Here is a 20,639-nt window from a genome sequence, read left to right as displayed (position 1 = left end):
CAGTTCAAAGGCTTATATTTCACGTTTTTCCTCAACACCTCTTCCACAGAGTAGAATTCTGTTGTGAAGCTTATTCCATATAGCTAGGAATGAAGATGGAATTTCAGTCCAGAATTTTAATTTATTTGGACACTCAAATTATTCTTGGGTAGTCTTAAAAAACATTTCTGTTTGGTAATAGTTCACGTCTTTATTTTTGTAACTTCTTCTTACTGACCTTCTTCAGCATAGCTATATAAATAAGAGTGCCATGAAAAACTATGTTGTTCTTAAAACAGCATATATGTTTTGTTCCAGGAGAAGTTACCAAGATATGGGTCAAATAATTCTCTCATTTCGTAACAGAACTACCAAATCTAAAACTAATGTTGTTACAGCAGCGTCTGCTTCTTCAGTAGGTGCAAATTTTGTGAAAAAGCAAGAGATCTCCCAACCCTTGTGACTTTTTCATAAATATTTCTTCATACAACTTACCGTAATGCATCAGTTTGTACCTTTTCAGTATACTCTCTGAAATCTTTATCAAATAGGCAACCTAAAACTGACATAAATTTTTAGAATTTTTTTTACGCAAATGTGAAATACATGCTTTTCTTTTTCATAGGCTTGACTGCACTGCATATAGCAAGTGTGGAAGGCTTTTATGGGATAGCAAATCTGCTTTTGAAAGCAGGTGCTGATGTTAATGCTGCAGAAAAGGAACAAATAACACCGTTGCAAGATGCAGTTAAAGAAGGCCATTATGAGGTATATTCCAAATTGAACACAAATTATGATTTAGTAATACAAATTATTGTTGTTGAGTCCAGAAGGTCACATAATGTTTTTGCATGTGGCTGATCTTTTCAGATTATAGGCAAATTCAGGAGCTTGCAAGTCCTTCCTGCTTGATTTCTGTTCAAACCATTCCATGCTTTACAGGATTTTTCCTGAAGGAGAAATTAATTGTTTTTCTAACTGTTGGGGAGAGTGTACTACTGAGGAATAGATTTACTACTGTTTAATACATGATTTTATAATCACACATGTATGGCACGCTGCCACAGCCATGCACACCCTGTTTTAACACGTAGCATGGAGGGTTATGAAGGCATAGCTTTATATTTTGTATGGTCTTAAAACTGAAAGTTAACTGAATAGCGAATGTGAAATAATTGTAAGATTTGTTGCCAAGTGTTGTGGTTTCATAAACCTGTGTCTGAATTGTGGATCCTCTTTCAGTTTGGCAGTGCTTGCCTCCAGCTGGCATGTCTGTGCATATTTCTAGGGTGACCCAAATTTATGTAGGAGTTCTACGTGTCCCTTTTATCTGCTTGCAGTTTCTTTCTCTAGAAGTGCACGTTTGCTGCCTAATAGTTATTGATTTCCAAGATCTTTTAAGTATTTTTTTGTGGGGTGTTTTGCCCCTAAATATTTGCTCTTTACGCAACTGAGATGAGATTTATTCTGTTTCCTCACAAATCTCCCTGGAGCAAAGAGGAAGGGTGGACTTCCAGCTAATAATTTTTTCTGAGACTTGAGAGCCCCAGGAACGGTTTTCAACTTGTGCATCACAGACTGTTGTGGGTTCATGAAATATTTCTGTGTTCTGTGACTGTACCTGACACACCATGTCCATGGTTATGCATGAAGAACTCTACATCTCTGCAAGTAATATTGAGGGGCCATCAACTAGAATGATATTGGAAGAACAGTCATTTCAACTAGGTCACTTGAGGCACACCAAGATCATTCAGCACAGAGCTGAGTTAGAGTTATACAAGCTGGTATGTCCAGAGGGAATGGTGCTACCTGGTGATGCTGTATTTACTCAGTCTCTGCTCACTATCAGTAAAATTGTCTTGCTGCAGTGATCTGTCAGACTTAGTTTTTGTTGTTTCTGACTAGCAACAAAACAGTGATAGTGATGGTGGTTCAGACTTTTGGTAATATAGTATTTGAAGCTGTTTTTTTCAAAGCTGCATGAAGTTATTACTGTAGATTGGAAACATGCCTTTTATCTACTAGTTTATTCCTTTCTGTGCCTGCAATATGCCAAATTAATTTATTTCAGGAAAAATGGTAAGTATAGGAAAGATTTTTTGGTACAGTTAAGGGGGAGAGCATGCAAGTGTGTATGATCACAGTTGTGGAAGAAGAGTTCTCAACATTACTGGTTGAAAAAATCCAGAGGTTTGCTCTTGATTGACCCCATTTTATTTTACTCTATTGTTAGGAGCATGTATGAATTGAGAAAATGTCACTAACAATTTTCTCATTAGCAGTCTGGTTAGAAATAATGAGGGACTCGAACACATGGGTGGAGGATGTGAGTCAAGGTCAGTCTGAAATTATAACATGCTGAAGGGACAAAAGCAGAGGTACAAGTAAAATCACACTAGTGGTGGAATAAGATTGCAGGGTTACCCACAGAAATGAAACAACCAGATTGTAAATTTCCCATGTCCCATGCCTGCAAAGCTTGGCTGAACATTTTGCTAAAAAGCTCATTTCTTGAATAAGAACAAAATCAGGCTTTATATTTGTACAAAAATCATAATATTGGTAATAAGACCATCAGAATGGGTTTCATTTGATCAGATATATCTTGCATATCTGAAAGAGCTGTCAAAGCTCCCCTCTGCAGTCACAGGAGTCACAATCGACACATCTAGATCAAAATGTCTTTTCTCCTGAAGTAGATATCAGCAGTGCCCTGGCAACCAGGAGGGCCAACCGTGTCCTGGGGGCCATCAGGCAAAGCATCACCAGCTGGTCAAGGGAGGGGATTGTCCCGCTCTGCTCTGCGCTGGGGCCACCTCACCTTGAATAAATATTGTGTGCAGTTTTGGGCACCACAGTATAAGAAAGATACTGAGCTCTTAGAGAGTGTCCAGAGGAGGGCAGCGAGGATGGTGAAGGGCCTTGAGGAGCAGCTGAGGTCACTTGGTGTGCTCAGCCTGGAGAAGAGGAGACTGAGGGGAGACCTCATTTCAGTTTACAACTTCCTTGTGAGAGGAAGAGGAGGGGCAGGCACTGATCTCTTCTCTGTGGTGACCAGTGACAGGACCTGAGGGAATGGCTGGAAGTTGTGTCAAGGGAGGTTTAGGTTGGATATTAGAAGAAGGTTCTTCACCCAGCAGGTGGTTGGGCCCTGGAACAGGTTGTCCAGGGAAGTGGTCACAGCAGCAAGCCTGACAGAGTTCAAGAAGCACTTGGATAATACTCTCAGGCACATGGTGTGAGTCTTGGGAATGGTCCTGTGCAGGGCTGAGCATTGGATTCGATCCTTGTGGAGCCTTCCAACTCCACGTGTTCTGTGATGTCCTAAATGGATAAGCTGGCTGATACCCTGTTATTTTCTACCAGTTAAGAGCTATGGGGCCATGAATCCTACCCTGTATTTTTGGAGACCTTGGCTTAATGGCAACTGGAACAATTTATAAAAATGAAAATAATAAGATGATAGGATAATGCCTTATCTAGGGGAATGCTTAGGGTATTTGAACTAGAATATAGAGAAATTTGATTTTAGTTGCTCCTGTTGTCAAGTACAAGAGAGAGAAGCCTATGTAAGGAGTATAGAAAATACTGCCAGAAGAGATATGATCTAAAAAACTTTTTTTTTTTAGATGGTGAACTTACTACTTTGGTATGGAGCTGATCCCTTATTAAAAAATAAAATGGGAAGGTGTGCATTAGAAGAAGCTTCTGACCCATCTATGAGGAAACTTCTTACCCGTTATGTGGAAAAATCCAGGGGATATTCAGTATCAGGTAGGAAAGAATTATTCTGTCATAGCATCACCACCAAATGGAGAAATTCAGACCATCTGTTAAACTGTTTCCTTAATTACTGCTAGTAATTCTATGGACTTCAGTGTCTGATGCCTGAGTAGCAGTGAGCACTCCTTACCTTCCACAGTTGCTGTACATTGATGAAGTATAAATGATAATGATGTCCAGCTGTTTCTTCGGCTGGAGTTACCTTTAAATTTGAAATGAAGATGTGAAGCACAGTAGTCATTGTCTGTCTAAATGGAAGATGGGACATGGCTTGATTTGCTGATGGGTGAGGTATGGTTTAGAGCTAGGGATAAAATTTGGTTTTAAACTGGCATATAGTCTGAATTGTAAAGGATCCATAGGATAAAAAGTGGTGAATCTAGGATTAGGTCTAGATCTTATGAGTTGCCAAGCCTTAACTGCTACTGTTTGGGCTGGATGTAGGTAACAGCTAGTGAGTTTGTAAGGAAATAGTTGAGTTAGAGTTAGTGATTATGGCTAAGGAAGAAGTTGGGTCTTGTACAGTCTTGGGAACTAAGTTGAGAAGAAGGTTCAGAAAAGGCTGTTTGATCAGAAGCAAGTACAAAGATGTGTCACAAGATAAGCCTTGATTAGAGCTAGAATTAAGACTGTTGGACACCCATTGGCCAGTGTGAGCTGTGGCATGTTTAAGTCTTGAAGGAGTCCCCATCCCTTGGATTATTATCCATTATTGCTTTTCCATGTGGGTGGCAGTAAAGCCACAATGCATAGTCCAGGGAGAATCAAAAGAGACTTCAGGACCTTGGGATAGTTGGTAGGGGAATCTGGTGCACAGATAAATTTTTTCCACTCTCCCAGTTGTGAGCCGCGACACTGGAAGAAACAGACAAAGCCAGTCTGTTAAAACATGGCTCCATAGCTGATGTCACTGCCACAGTTCTGGGTTTTTCAGTAATGGGATGGTTTACATGTCACCAGGCCTGCTGGTGTCAGATGGCATTCACCTTTCTCAGAGAAAGAAGAGGGTCTTTGCTCTTAAGCTGGTGGGGCTCATTGACAGAGCTCAAAACCGTACTTGAAGAGGGACTGGGACAATATCAGAATTGCCCATGACAAGCCATTGGGTGATATATGCAAGTTAGGTGGATGGGGTGCTAGTGAGCACCCTCAGCCTGCTGCTCTGAGACTTCTTGAGTACCCTGAATCACACTTGGAGTGTTACAGAGAAGAGCCAGGGGTTCCTCTTAAGTTTCAAAAAGAATCATTTAGGTCACTAATCTTCAAAAAAATTGGAGGTACAATGTCACTCTTTACTCTCACCATTTCTGGTTTGTGCAAGGTGCTGTTTGCCACAAAGATTAGACTCCAGTATTTTTATAAATATTTTATATATTGTTATGTTTTAGTTTCAAATAAAACCCTTATGGCTTGAAAATTTTTCTAGAAAGCTAAATGTGGTAAGTACTATTACACACAATATTGTAGACAAGTTATACATATGTAACAGCATGTTCTATATGTAAAGTAAACGATGATCTCTTTTCAATTTTTGTTTCTTTCTGTCTTTCAAATAAAACTTAGGGAATTATTTTTTCTAGGTTTTTGATAGGTTTTTAAAATGGCACATTCTTAGGACTTCAGCTGTCTGTGACTATTTCCTTGTGTTCTTTTGTTTTCCACATCAGTTTTCTACAACTCCTTATTTATACTTGTTACTATTCGTTTCCATTTTTTTAATTTCTCATTTTTATTGCTTTGTATTTCCCTTCCTAAGCTAGGTTAGTTTTTGAATCACTGCAGCTTTTCATCTTGAGTGTGAGATATGTTGTGAAATACTTCCTAGCTGTTATTAATATTTTTCTGCTGACATTTTTTCTTCAATTTTTTTAATTTAGAACTGTTTTCAGCTCTTTGAAAATTTCTCTTTCAAATAACTACTGTGTCAGTATAAATGTATGCATATACATACATAGGAAAAGGTGGATTTACATATATATTTATATAGGTTTATAGAAGCATGTGTGAATGCATATGTGTGTGGATATAGCATTTGATTTTTTTTTTCCGAGTGTGTGCAGCAAAAAATTTAAGTTTTTTCTCTGAACTGCAGTTATGCGTTGCTGGGGTTTATTGGTCAAACCTTGGTTGCCTTTGAATGAGTAAATGAATGCTAGCATCAAGTATATTTTGTAAGGCAATGGGATTCATGCTCCTATGTGCATTAAATTCTTTAAAACCAGTGTATATAAGAGCATGGTTATGTAATAATATAACAAATATACACCCAGCCCCCATAAATGCACACACAATATGGACAAATACATCTGCTCAGATACCATCAACATGCACATTTTTTACTTCTGTTTGATGAGTACTCTCCTTCTGTTTGGGGACTTCAGTTTTGTCTGGATGCTCACTAGTCTTAAAAGTTAAGGGGCCATCAGCCAATCTCTGCAGTGTCCTGTTAGACATGACAAAAAACACTCAAGAAACTGTTTGAAGTTCCTGCTGATCCTTTTCTCTATGATAGTCAGAGTCTTCTTGTCTTCTGCCTTCAATGGTACAGAACACTCTTCCCTCTTCCTGTCTCAGGTGGTTGCTTATTTTCAACCCTTCTTAAATCCCTGCTCTCTTGAGTTTCTGGACTGCAAGTGTGTGTTCTCCTTTGGAAGCTGAAGGGAGAAGGAAAGGAGTAGATGCTTCTTGTTACTTACTGCTTTCCAGTTCTTGGTAGTGTCAGTGCTTATCTTTCCTGTTTCTAAATTTTGTTCTTCCTGCTGTAGGAATGTCTTTTTAAATCATGCTGGAAAAAAATCCATGGCATAGCTAATACATGTCATCACCCATGCTAATTACTGGGAGAACAAACACTGAACGTAGAAATGTTTCCTTTTTCTATAGATGTTCTTTTCTGTAGCTCTTATGTTTCTGCTGATCCTTTATAATAAGGTCTGTGTGCATTAATACAGTTTTGTATTTTTTTTATTTCTATTTTTTGTCTCCTATATATAAAATTATGATTTTAAAAAACTTTATTCTGAATGTGTGTCTTATATTTTGGTCTCCATTGAAATAGCATTTCCCAGGCTGCTTTTTTCCTCAAAAGAGATTCTTCAGGTAATATTTTGTTCAGATAAAATTTAATTATTCCCTTTGTACCAGGAGAGTGTTGCCATTTGAGAGGCGGTGCAAGAAGGTATATTGTACAGTTGAAGGCCTTAATAAGTTTGGGGTCCAGGACAATGACATTCAGATTGCAGTAGGAAAAAAGGGAAGATGGGATAATGTTTTCTTACTTTTGGAGTTTTCAGATTTTTGCTCTCTTATGCCTTTTCTTCATTAACTGGCCACAGTATGTCATCTGATTGTTCCTACCTCCCACTGCTCTTCCTTATATTATTCTATTCTTGAATAAAAATTTTTCTTCTGAAATGATGCAGAGCTGCTGTCATCTACAGTCGGTCACTTACTAGGCTCCCAACATTCCTAATGTGCTTATACGGAAGGAAGGTACAAACAGTTTGCTTCTTTTCTTACAGTTCAACCTTGCTCTTAGACCAATGTTGAGGTATTCAAATGTCTTTTTTAAGCACAAAGTTGAAGTTGTTGAGGTGTGTCAGCCTGATCTAGCCTGATTGCTGGTTACTGTAATCTCTTCATTTTATCTTTATACTGTGCTGAGTGGACTTTGTTTTTGCCAAGATCTGGATCTTTCCTGCTCATGACCCACCTGGCAGTGCATCCAACAGAGAACCAGTATTTTGATTCACATACCAGTGTCCCATTATGCTTTTGCAAATGTTTCCTAACAGCCGTGAAGCAAACTGTTGTGCATGGCAGTTTAACTGGAAAACTCTGCAATTATTTCTGTTCACTGGCTGCCAGTATTGCTAAGGGTCATTAGCGTAATGGGCTGTTGTGTGCCTTTTTTTTCTTAAATGTCTGTAAACAGTCCCTTGGACATTCTCCCATGAATCAAAGGGAAAGAAAAGGAAGAACCAGAAAGCAGATGATTGCTTTGGGAGTTCAGACCCAGAAGCTTTTAGACAAAACACAATACATTATCTTATGGAAAAGTAGGTCTCAAATTGGAGAAGTATTTTAATAATGTGATGGCTCTGTGTGCTCTAGAATCTCAGTTTTCATTTTAAAAATGAACTCTTGAGCTTTTCTGTTTGCCAATACAGTGTGGGCCAAGCACCCACAGTGCAAAGAGGACTACCTGAATGCTTTCAGACAAGTTTGAAGCCTACAGTGAGCTCCATGCTGCCATAGTCTGGCTGGAGCAGTGCCTGAACAGGATGGTTTAAAGTTAGTATGGATCTATCCTCAGTGAATATCTGTCTCTAATATCGTTTCGTGTTCTTGCAAATAGTCTTGGATGACAAGGTCAGTAGTTTACCTTCAAGGAAACATTGGAAAAGCAAATTTTCCAGAGTGCAGGAGGAGCCTGAAGAAAGGCAGCTGTCAAATCATGGAAGATGTTTGATACCAATGGATGCTGCTGACCGCACATATTTGAGAAAACAGCTTGTCTGATGAGAAGAGGAAGATGCAGCAACTAATTGTTCATAGGAATAATTGACATTGAATAAGAGCATGCAAAATGCTCGTTTTAAACCTTACACTTTCAGGTTTTTTGAATGAATTACAGATTTTCAAGAGAACAGAGAAAGACCACTGTGAATTTTTAAGAAAATATTGATAGCATGATATTAAAATGAAAAGTACAGGAGTTTTTAAACAGCTGACATGCATGATAGAGCTTTTGAAGATTTATATACCTTGTCTTTTTGGTTGCAGTTTGAGAAGGGGGTTGTCCTTACTCTACATGCATAATCAGTACTTTGGTAATCTGGTTTTTTCTTTGTATTTCAATTTGAATTTATAATTTGAATTAGTTTCAGAATTCATGGCTAGGCTTCGTGAACGAAGATTTGGGAAGGCTCTATCCACATTTGTTACAGGCACGCTGGTGGCTTATGAAGCCCATATGTGACAGACATATCCGACTGCAAAAGGCACAGCAGAAAGACTCCTTAGATGATATATTCTGCAATACACGGTTCTTTCTGCATTGCCTTTTCTCCTCGAGAGTGATCCTGCGTGTGTTCTCAAAGGAGACAGTAGCGTTACAGATGGTGTGTCTCCAGGCCTCCCGATTGGAGGCCAGAGAAGACCAGTGATGTTGATCAATATGGCCAAGGCTGAGATGTTGTTTCAGGGAGTCCTTGTATCTCCTCTTTGGGGCTCCTCTCATGCAGCAGCCGGTGGCAAGTTCACCATAAAGCAAGATCTTATGGAGGCGGTGGTCCTTCATCCTGGAGACGTGCCCTGCCCTGCCCAGCGCAGCTGTGTTCTCAGCAACATGGCTTCTATACTTGTGACTGCTGCTTGCTCTAGAACAGATGTATTGGTCACATAGTCTTACCAGTGGATGTTTAGGATCGTACGGAGGCAGCGTTGATGGAAGTGTTCTAGGAGACGCAGGTGTTGGCGGTAGATGACCCATGATTCGGAGCCATATAAGAGAGTCAATAGCACTATGGCTTTCTAAACACTGATCTTGGTGCTTTTCTTCAAGTGTTTATTATGCCATACTCTTTTGTGGAGTTTTCCAAAAGCACTATATGCCTTTGCTAAAGGTGCAGTCGCAGCAGAGGAGGGGAGAGACAAAGCGGGGGAGCCTTGCCAGCAGTTGCTGCACACCCGTGGAGGAGGAAAGAGCAGCTTTGGAGCACACAGAGGTTTGATGTTTCAAGTTTGGGGGGGAAGGGGGAGGGGGTACAGGGGAACGGGGTGGGAAAGAGAGGGGAGGAGTATCAGGTGGGCCATGGGGGTCTTATGATTGTCGGGAGGGAGAGAGGGGCAGTCCTGTAGGAAGTATCACAGGTGTGCAGTGCACCTGCAGATACATGGTAACACAGTGGAGGAAGGATATGGTCAGGGAGAATACTGGGGTTCCTTTAGAGTGATTGGGATACCAGCCAAGCTGGGGCCTTGATAAGCACCCCAGCCTGGGATGTGTACGTGGGCCAGAATGGTGGGTTGGTTTGTTTGTCTGTTTGTCTTTGGCTCACCTGCTGCTATTGCTCAGGCTCGGCATGTTCCGGATATGTTTGCTTTGCTCTGTTACGTCCTGAAAGAGTGGGCAGGACAAAGGGCTGCTCCTGGGTATCCCCTTATGATTGTATATAAATAGGCGATAGTAAAGCAGGAAATGAAAGACTTGCCCAAACCGCTCTAACGGGAACATAGCCTGTGTACCCCTGTATGGTTGTATACACACGTATCTATCTTTTCCCGATACAGAATTAGGAACTGATATAGTTTTATATGGTTTCTTAAATACATTTATGTGTGTAGTTTATGTGTTTAGCAGCCACGCCTGGTAGCTTGAAAGCAGTCCATGAAGAAACATAACATACTCCCTACCTCTATACAGTATAGAACTTTAACCTTGTTAACTTTTGTTTCATCCCACATTTGTTGTTAAATCATCTAGATTTGCACTTTAAATTCTTTTGTTTGGGGTCTGTTTGTTGTCTGAGCTCTTACACACTACCTTTTAACCTTTTGATGTAGTCAGTTAATGTTATTGACTAATTAAAGCAACAGTATTGCACACATTTACAGTAATTCAAATGAGTTATGAAGCTTAATTTTCTGTTTATAATTAAACGTTCTTTGTGCAAAAATTTCTTAAGGAACACCCAATACGCTGTTAGAATCTACCAGAAAAGAACCTGTAATTGTACACACTACCTGTAATTCAAGAACTGGACAAAAGAAGAAAATGAAGAGAAACGGAAAAGGGGAAACTCAGCTGCATATTGCTGCTAAGAGAGGAGATTTGTCCTTGGTGAAGGCGCTGATATCATCTGGAATTTGTGTCAATGAACAGGATTATGCAGGTTTGAAAATTACTCTTTTTTGTGATTGTTTATGATACAATTTTACATAATTTGTAGTATAAATATGGATTCTTGACTTAAAATTGTGAGGAGAAAAGGAATTCATTAAACAAGTGCAAGCACAATCAGTGAATACCTGGATTTTGTGTCTCAGCATGGAAGTAATGCAGACCTTTTCTCAGCAGGGGTATTAATAGGGTCTTGCTTCTCTGCTGAAGAACACATTTTCAGAGATGTTTACAGAAAGTGAACTTGAAAGTTTGGTGAGAAAAATAATGCTCATACACATGTATATATATGTGTGAAGCACACTCAGACAGGTATTATTTCCTTAAGAAATAAGGACAAAAACCAGATGACAAGATTATCTTTTCTTTTTTCTCTGCCCAAATGTATAACATATTTCTGTCTTCATACTCTCAAAATGCCTTATATTCTATTCTAGATGCCTGGCAGACTTAATATTATACAATGGTAGTGAGATTAGAAATGAGACTATTAATGTTGTGCTTCTGAATTTCTAGAGTTTTTCTGCTCCAGTGTTTTGTTTCTTTTATTATTTTTAGTACTGTAGTAGAAAAGAAAGCAGTATATTTTCTGCTTAATATTGGTTACATTTTTCTCTGAGGTAAACTGAATTACACAGAAAATAGTTGACCTTGGCTTTTCAAGATGGTTATTTGTATAAGATTTATCTTAAATGCAGCAAAATGTATAATCACTACTAAGCGATCTGTATGGATCTTTCCAAATCAGATGCATGCTGTGTGTCATCTTGCCTTTATTAGGTTGGACACCAGTTCACGAAGCTTCCAATGGGGGATTTACTGATGTGATCTTAGAATTACTGAAAGCAGGTGCTGATGTCAACAGCAGAAGTCTGGATGGTGTTTTACCAATACACGATGCTGTTTCTGGCAATTATTTGGAGGTACATTTTTCTTTTTCATAAGATTTCCTGAAGCTGATATCTAGCAGAGGGTCAGCAGAGCAAAATCCTCTTTTCATTCAAGTTATTAATACAATTTGAGTGTAGATTTGCATTTAGGAAATAAAGTAGGATTCTTTAAAGTGATCCAAATTAGAGAAAGAAATATTTTTCAATAGTGACAGTTGAAACTGTACAGTTAGTTGCCTTTTTTAGTACAGCAGACAGATCATAAAAATTCAGAAACCTCTTTTGGTTTTCTCCCAGGTTTGGGCTTTTTAATACTAAAATTGAGCATTCTTGGTTTGATTGTCTAGTCCAACCCTGCTGCAGGGAGGAGTGATGCTGCAGAGTGGAGTGATGCATTTCACACGTAAGAGAGAAGAAACAATATACTTTATTGATAGAAAAGAGTGAGTTAGCAAAGTTCACTGGTAAATGTGACAGTTGTTTAACAAGATTTGAGGCAAGATACTTTGATTATTTACTGCATAGAGGACAGGAACAGAACCGGAAGGGGGACCCTCCTGTTGAGTCATGATGTCCAGAAAGGACCCCCTTGCTTTCTAAACTCCATCTCAGATGACTAGATCCAGACTTGGTCTCAGACTTAGTCAGCAGTTTGTATCTAAAGGATTATGTGTGCACAATCAATCCTTTCTATCAGTTAGGTAACATATCAAAGTTTAGCATACAGTTAATCACTGAGAATCTGTTGTGGCAAGGAATCTCTCAGTCTTGAGGAGCAACCTTTGAGAGATGTCCCTACTCAAGGGGAGATCCTGGTGTGCAGACCACTGCTGTGCAGGAGAGCTTGAAGAGCCCAGGGCTGTCCACTGTTTATGGAGTAAGATGATTTACTTACAGTCATATTTGCATATCAGCAAGACACGTGGGTCACTGTTCCAGACAGTCTTTGGCTACTTTATTGCCATTCATCCCCCAAAGTCCAGGTAAGCTGGATGCAACCACCACAGCTGCCCATGGTGGTTATGGCTTAAGCAGAGGAGTATATGGCCACAAAGCCCCCTGCCATGGGCAGGAACAGTTTTTTACTAGCTCAGCTTGCCCAAAGCCCTGTCCTACCCGACTTTGAACATTTCTAGGGATGAGGTGTCCACAGCTTCTTTGGGCAACCTGTTTCAGTGTCTCACCATCTCCATTGTAAAAAAATTCTTTTTTGTAAAGACTCTAGCCCTGCTGTTTAAAAATGGTTCTACAGAATAGACTATTTCAGTTGGAAGGGACCTATGGTGATCATCTCGTCCAAGTGCCTGATCTCTTTGGGGCTGACCAGAAATCAAAGCATGTTGTTAAGGGCATTGTCCAAATGCCCCAGTCTTGGGGCATTGATCATCTCTCCAGGAAGCCCATTCCAGTGTTTGACCATTTCTCAAAGTAAAGAAATGTTTCCTAATGTCCAGTCTAAACCTGCCCTAGCACAGCTGTGAACCATTCCCACACATCCTATCACTGGATCCCAGGGAGAAGAGATGGACACCTCCCTTTCCACTTCCCCTGCTCAGGAAGCTGTAGCTTCAGGTTGTCCCTCCGCCTCCTTTTCTCCAAACTAGACAAGCCCAAAGTCCTTACTGGCTCCTCGCAGGACATGGCTTCCAGCCCTCTCATCAGTCTTGTTGCCCTCCTCCAGGCACATTCGAGGACCTTCACATCATTCTTAAATTGTGGGGCCCAGCACTGCACACAAATAAATAAAGTGTTCTTTTGGCAGAGTGAGTTCTGGTGAACTGAGTGTAAAGAAGATAATGCCAGATTGGCTCAAACATACTGCTTCTATATCTGTCAGAGGAACATGTTTGATCACATTTATCTTTTTCTGTGAAAAACAGTCAAACAAAGGGGATGATTCACAGACCTGGTGCCAAACTATTATTAGGGTTCTTGCAAACATATAAGCTTATAATTCAGTATTGCAAGGGAAAACCAATGGAGAACATTCTGAACTTCAAGACAATATTGTCTTTCTGATACTTTCTCATACTTAACTGTACTCTGAGTGTAAGAAATAAGAAGAAATGCTAAAATGGGGAAATCAAACATACAAAAATTCTTTAACATCTGAGCTCTGACCTCATCAGCACTTTCATATAATCTGAATTTTAGGGGATAGATGATTCTGCTGGTGCCACTAATCTCATTTCCACATTTTACAATTAAGCAGATTTGCAAGTTATTTGGAATTAGGAAAAAAATTATCAGTTCATGTAACCAGAAAACCGAAACTGCTATTATAGAAAAAAATCCACTTCTTTTTCTCATTTTGGTCTTAATTCAATTGACCGGCTCCTTTTAATTTAGATATATGATGTTTTGTAATTGCTTTGTATAACAGTACCATAAAAGTGATAGGTTTAATGACAATTTGTGAACTATTTATGTATTTTAATAGAAAAATTAGAAATGTAAGATGGAAGTCTGTATTGATAATAGCCAGTTAATCTGGTTTGTTTAATTTGGATTGCAAATGTAACAGGTTTTAGAGTATCTTATTTGTATGTGTGTTATTTGTGATTTATGTTAGATACAACACACATAGTTGTCCACAGTAAGAATTACCACAATACAAATAATAAAAATACATAATAGGCAGTCAGGATTCTACTGCAACATGGAGCGAATCCCTATGAGAGGAATGGAGCAGGGGAAAGTGCTGTGGATCAAGCTTGTAATGAAGAAATGAAAGAACTTCTGAAGTCTTACAGTGCTATGGACTCTCTACTTCCCGTTCTGACAATTGAAGGTACTGGTATGTTGGTTTTGTAATGTAAATTATAGTATTACCCCATAGTCTTAATTAAAAAATGTACATTCAAATAGTGCTGATTTGTGGAGCTGCATATTGCCTGCTATTGATATTTTTAACTCTGTTAACTATTGAATTATATTAATTTATTTACAGAAAATAGGATACATGAATGGGTTTTGGTTTTTTTGAGAGAATGAGGTCTAAGAAAATATTCAGGTCTTCAAATTTTCTTATTATCCATATTTCCCATCACAGGAAGGGAAATAAGTGGTTTTCAAAGTGTTAACTTTAAGGACTTATTTCCTTATGGTACCTAAATTTGATTTCATTTTTATACAAGATATTTTTTATTATTTGATCTACCATTGTATCTTTGTAACCTATTATGCTTCTGCAAGTTCATATTAAATTTTATTTATTTTTTCTGAATTGTGGAGAGAGGAAATCAGAACATTGTTGCTTTGACTACTGTAAAAATGATGATGCAGCTTGGGAGCCACAACATGAGAAATACAGTATGGTAAGTATAGATAACAGAGTTTTGTTAAACTGCTTCCTAGTGTAGTAGTGCGTAGTGACATTTGCTGAGTGAATAATATAAAAATGTAATGTAAATAATTAATCCATTAAAATGTATGTAAAAACAGCATCATGCAGAGGTTTATAATAGGTAAGTTGTGTTTTACATATACAAGTGTGTTTATTATTCGCTCTTTTAATGATTCCTGTGCACTTACATTTATTGTGCAAAAGGTATTCAATACTTATATTTCTTACTGGTTATATGAATAGAAAAAATGTCATGAGTCCTGAGGCTTTTCATCGTGTTTCCAAAAGGGTTCTTTTTGAAACAGTAATGAATTGGCTTCATGATGAAGGTATTTAGAAATCGTTTATCTTAATGTAAAACAACCAGGAAGATTTTTGCACAGATTGTCAGGAGAGCTCTTGCTGGTATCTGTAGGCTGTATCTACATTGCCTAGGTGATGCTGTCATGCTGAATTTCACTGTCTAATCCTTGCAGTGTGCTCAGAGGTGGGTCTCTGAGTATGGACTAGTTTGAATGCCTAGGTAAAACCAGACTGTGACAACCCCTTGCAGAGCAAGCCCTTGACAGTATGTATGTCTGTCTTACCAGCGCCCCATTCCCTTCACATAGTAATTCCCTGCCTGGAGTGACTTGAGTCCACCAATATTTAAACTGCAGGCCATGTATCATGGCCTGTTTTTATGGTGCACTTGGCTCTGCTTATTAATGTAATTTTGTGTTCGTTAACAGAAGTCTGTTGCTGCCATACAAGATACAGAAAAGAAGCAGAAAGAACTGTTGATATATGAACTGACAACTTCCAAAGATGCAGGTAGACATAAATTCAAGTGTTTCACCTCTTTTTAGAGGGTAGATATCTTTGGTTATATAATTGTTTTTAATGTTATTGCATGTAATATATTTTGATTATCTCCTCTGGAAAATATATCTTTAGAGAATAAGATTTTAATGGCATCTCTCAGGTAAGTGCACTTCCTGAAGTATTTCCAGTTTAAATAGGAATGAATATTTTGACAAAAAAGGTAAGCATGCCACTTGGAGGCACAGATCTCAAGTGAACTGAATATATGAAAATGGATCATTAGATAAGAATGCCCACTGTTGGCAGCATTATTCAGTTACAAGTACATGAGCCTCTCCGTGATCAAGAACATCTATGTCTGTATGTAAAGTAGCAGATGCAGCATTTTCAGTCTACTGTGGCAGGACTTCCAGGAGCCTGAAATAATTTATGATAGAAAAAAGAGAATTCTTTAAGCAAACACTGTGGATGATGGACAGTTTCAGAAATGCTGATGCCCAGAGGTGTAATTTGTCTTAGGCTATCAAATCTCAGTTCAGCTTAATCTCTAGAATTTACTAAGTGACAGTGACTTCCTAGGAGATCATGGTGCTGCTGCTGTGAAGCAGTTGGAGTCTGTTGTGTCTGTGCCGTGACTCTTCAAGTTGGCATAGCTTGCTGTAGGAATGCCTTTGACGAAGGCCTCTCTCCCCAGCTGCCTTTGCCATCTAGGCAGGGCTGTTCACTTTGGAGCAGCTCATGCCCATGAAACAGTCTGGATTCGTGACAGAAAGAAAGGGTTTGTTTTTAAATCTATTTTCCTGAATATAGGGTGGAGCTTTCAAATTATATTTACAAATAAATTTTTACCTTTAAAAAGAAATGTGAAATATGGAAGTATGCAGATTTATAGTTTAGCAAATTTGTGATGTATGAACTCTTAATTAAAATAGGTATGTTTTCTTGAAAAATGTTTGACAAGCAGGTAGATGATACAATAAGTAGGAACCTATGGACAGAGATAAGTGCAATTTCATAAAAAGATCGAAAGGAATTGTCAGACTTCTCCTGTTTAGGAGTATGAGAGAAATGAACATGGTGCTCTGTTACCACTACTGGCAAAAGCATTAATAATATAGCACATCTTAAACTAAGTCATAATCATTACTACTGAAGAGGCACAAGACTGAACAAGAACATGGAAGTACATTGACAAACTTAAAACATAGAATAAAATCTCAAGGTATTTGCGTGCATGAAACCTCCTGTAAATAACAGATTCAAATTCGCTATTAAGCTGCCTTAATAAGAGCAGTATGTATGTATTACTGAGTAAGTAAATATCTGGTAGATGCTGTAAAACCAGTTTGGATTTTACAAATGCTAATTTTAATCCTATAATTTCGTTTTTCATGATTAAGAAAAGCTTACACTGATTGTTGTAGACTTTAAGCATGTTTAGCAAATTATCCCGGTGGTATCCACTGGTTGTGACTTCTAGACCTCCCTTATATTATATGTCTTAAGAGATAAGGTATATAAAGAGGAGTTGATATTTGTTCTTCTTAATTTAGAAGAATATAACTAACCAAAAGGGACAATTTATCATTCTGGTTTATAATATGGGTTTGAAACTGTGAAAACTTGATAGATATGCTTTTATCATTGTGTGTAACTTAGAACAGTCTTGGTTCATTAAACTATTTTATAATACTTCAAACATAAAAGTTTTATGCACCTTCTGTGTAACTTCTGCAGGTATCCTCAGTATAATTGTCATGGTAGGTAGCTCTTTGCAACACAAAGAACTTCAAAATTTTCAGTGCTTATCATCCATAGGGCAGTTCTTTAATCTAGACAAAGTACGTGCACTTCAAAATTTTCCAGTACAAACTATTTTCTTTAAGTTAAACTTGCATTTAATTCTGAAGAATTTCATTCAAAGTAATCCAGTTGTAAAGAGCTATCAGTATGCATGACAGTATAAGGTACTGCTATAACTATATCTTCATACTCTGGCTATGTATTTGCTACATTAAAAAGGATAATACTGTAATTATTTTCTACTGCTTATTGCCATCATAATTTTGATTATTTCAAACTATTGAACAGATGTGTACATACAAAGGCTGTCTCAAATACAAGATACTTTGAATGAATTGCTTGCAAGCCAGAAAACAGAGAGGGATGCCCTTGCTAAAAAATACAGGTAAGTAGAATAGAGGGATTATATTGATAGGAAGCTGTTCTTCCTAGAAGTGGTGTTAGAAGTTTTTAGGAGTGGCATGAAAGTAAATCTATGTGGTTTTCATTCAGATTTTGTGGAAGCATGATCCACACTGGTTTCAGTTGCCTCCAGTAAGCGTTTACATCAAAGAAGAACTTCAGCTGAGCTAGTACATACAAATCAGTTGCTGTGCACACAGTGAGCATTGAAATTCAGTAGTGAACATGCAAAAAGTGTGGAAAAATACCTAAGAAGAAATTAAGAAATGGAGGTATTGAACAAAGACATTAATTTTGAGCTGTGTCATGAGGGAAAGTAGTAGCAACTCAAGACACTATTTGGAATGTCTGTGCCTCTGGTTTGTTTCTTTAGCACCCCTAGATTAGGAGTGTTCAGCCAAGAGCCCACAAAAGCCATTGAAAGAAATGGCTTGAAGCATGCGTGCAGACATTCATGTTTTGTGAGGACAACTCAAATGTAGGATAGGAGTGCTCACCTTAGTGTGAGCGTGGACTGTGTGAATTGTCAGCTTCATGACTCTAGCTCTCACAGGGCTTCTTTTTTCTTCCTTCTGAGAGGGACTACCTCAGTGCCGGTCATGTGGTGAGATAAGAATATAGCATCCTGTTTAATGGATGCTTTCTAGGCCAGCTTCTGAGGATGTCTCCATAATGTTTGTGTGAGCAGAATTGGTTGATTATGTAAAAGCAGCATGTACAGCTCCCAGGTAGACTCATAGCAAAACATACAGGCTGTTGAGCAGAGACTGAAATATTTCTACCACGAGCCATTTTGCCAGCTATAAAATGTAATGTGTAAATTACCAGATAATAAAAAAAATTATGAGGAATTCGGGTTCCAAATTAGCCTTGTGAACAAACTAGTGACTGAATTAAGAAACAAGGACTGTAAAATTAATACCTACACAAATTTATTTGCATTTTAATACTGAGAGTGAAACTGGTCCAGAGGGAAGTGATAAATATTTCTGGGTGTTGCAGATACCCTGCAGGTAATCCTAAACTGCTCTGTTCTCTTTTTTTAATGGTCATGTGGTACTTTTAGTGTAGCTTCACAAAATATTTTGTTATGTGCACCATAAAAAAATTCTGATAGTATCACCCTTCAGTAGTTCGTCCTGAACTCATTTTAGAAGGCTCCAGATTAGAACCTGAAAGGCATTGAATTCAGTGAACTATTATTATTTGTGGTAATAAAAGAGCAGACAGTTATAATATTGACCCAGTTTGGATTCTGTGAATTGAGGGTGGTATAGGAGTACAAGGTTGTTTTGATGCTTTCCATCCAAATTCTATGGGATTCTTACTTGCATCTTACTTGTACATCCTGCTGTGAGATTCTGCAGTTTATCCATAAGCCTGTGATTTGAACTTTAAACTTCACACAGGATAAAAATATTGTTGAAATTTTAGGTGTTGTCAGAGTCCTTTGAAACATATTCCTGTTCTTAGTAGGTTACATCTATTAAACTGTCTTTATTTTGTGTTTACAGTAACTCTGATGTCCTTTTTTTTTTTTATTTTCTATAGGGCTTCAGTGGAATCTTTCAAAAAAGGAGCACTGAGGAAACAATTAGTTAACCTTGCTTCTAGGCAAAAGAGTCTGTTGACTCTTGCCCAAAACCAGGAAAAATTAGTGCAGAAAATACAAAGTTACAGAAAAACAAAGCAAATGTTCAGTTCATCATCTTCAGAGAAGGAAAGCTCAAACTGTGTTATTTTCTATGGAAATGATGTAAGACGAAGTTTAACTGCTGATGAAATCGTATGTCCTGATGTAGTTACGTTTAGTATGGGGCTTTGTGCCAGCATGCCTAATAGAAACAGAGCTGGAGTACATGTCTCTTTAGAAAATAGATTTTCAGCTCAGGACTGCAGCCAGCATCCACACATCTGTTTGGATGAGACAGGAGCAAATAAAGAAGCAATTAGAAGCAAAGAGGCTTCTGATCATGCTTTGGCATCTGAAAACAGTGTAAGAGAATATCCCTTTGACAACATGTCGAAGCTGACAAACACTGCGGAAGTGCAGACATTGCCTTCAGAACCTACTGTTTCCACTGCTAAAACAAGATACTCACAGCAAAAAGACATTGATTGTGTAGCATTTGCAGAACAAGGAAACAAGTCTTTAAATCCGACTTCAGTGACCAACACATTAAATATTGTGAATAAGAATGTCTGTCAGCCAGCCAGTGACTTCCTGCAGGTTATTACACATGGGAATCTACACAGATATGTAAACAAGAAAGAAGCTTTCCAGCAGCAGCAAGTAAATTTTTTAACACCAATGAAGAACTTCCCTAATACTTCGCAGCAAATGGTCTTTCGGAGTAGTGAGAATTCATTTAATACCAACTTGGTGCTTACAAATCTTACCTCAAATAGAGATTCTCAAGTAAATGTTAGTGAGAAATCTTCACAGAGCTATAGTAACCAGGAATGGGAACAAAAACAAGTGAGGTATGAACGGAGAAGTAAGAAAAAGCTTCAATTGATAGATCTGCTTGAATTGGGAAGGATTAAGCCAGGAGAAAATGTTTTAGAATTCAAACTGCAGGTAATTGTTGAGATCTAACAGTATTAATATTAGCATATCATGAAAAAAACCCACACACTAAAATGGGAAATCAGCAGTTCTCATAGTTCAGTCTGTTTCTTCAGCACTCATTATTGAATGTGTTTGTTCATTGGTTACAGATAA

General features: G+C 38.2%; 1 protein-coding gene across 3 annotated transcripts in view; it reads left to right on the top strand.

Annotated features, from left to right (window-relative positions):
- ANKRD31 (ankyrin repeat domain 31) overlaps positions 1 to 20,639 on the top strand; it is a 62,674-nt gene that overhangs the window by 23,401 nt on the left and 18,634 nt on the right. Inside the window, exons 11-20 of one of the 3 annotated variants that reach the window (XM_051788141.1) lie at positions 605 to 747; positions 3,612 to 3,756; positions 9,393 to 9,494; positions 10,455 to 10,661; positions 11,450 to 11,592; positions 14,197 to 14,350; positions 14,794 to 14,876; positions 15,637 to 15,718; positions 17,801 to 17,897; positions 19,466 to 20,495. In XM_051788141.1, the coding sequence (XP_051644101.1) occupies positions 605 to 747; positions 3,612 to 3,756; positions 9,393 to 9,494; positions 10,455 to 10,661; positions 11,450 to 11,592; positions 14,197 to 14,350; positions 14,794 to 14,876; positions 15,637 to 15,718; positions 17,801 to 17,897; positions 19,466 to 20,495 (2,186 nt within the window). Of the gene's footprint in view, positions 1 to 604; positions 748 to 3,611; positions 3,757 to 9,392; positions 9,495 to 10,454; positions 10,662 to 11,449; positions 11,593 to 14,196; positions 14,357 to 14,793; positions 14,877 to 15,636; positions 15,719 to 17,800; positions 17,898 to 19,465; positions 20,496 to 20,639 lie in introns of all 3 variants that reach the window. The other 2 variants (XM_051788142.1, XM_051788143.1) reach the window with 2 other exon arrangements.

This window comes from Manacus candei, unplaced genomic scaffold, assembly GCF_025592945.1.
Source record: "Manacus candei isolate 608988 ecotype Guabito, Panama unplaced genomic scaffold, ASM2559294v1 h1tg000024l, whole genome shotgun sequence".
Taxonomy (NCBI): domain Eukaryota; kingdom Metazoa; phylum Chordata; class Aves; order Passeriformes; family Pipridae; genus Manacus; species Manacus candei.
The sequence above is the reverse complement of the archived record's forward strand: the minus strand, read 5'-3'. Positions and strand labels throughout refer to the sequence as shown.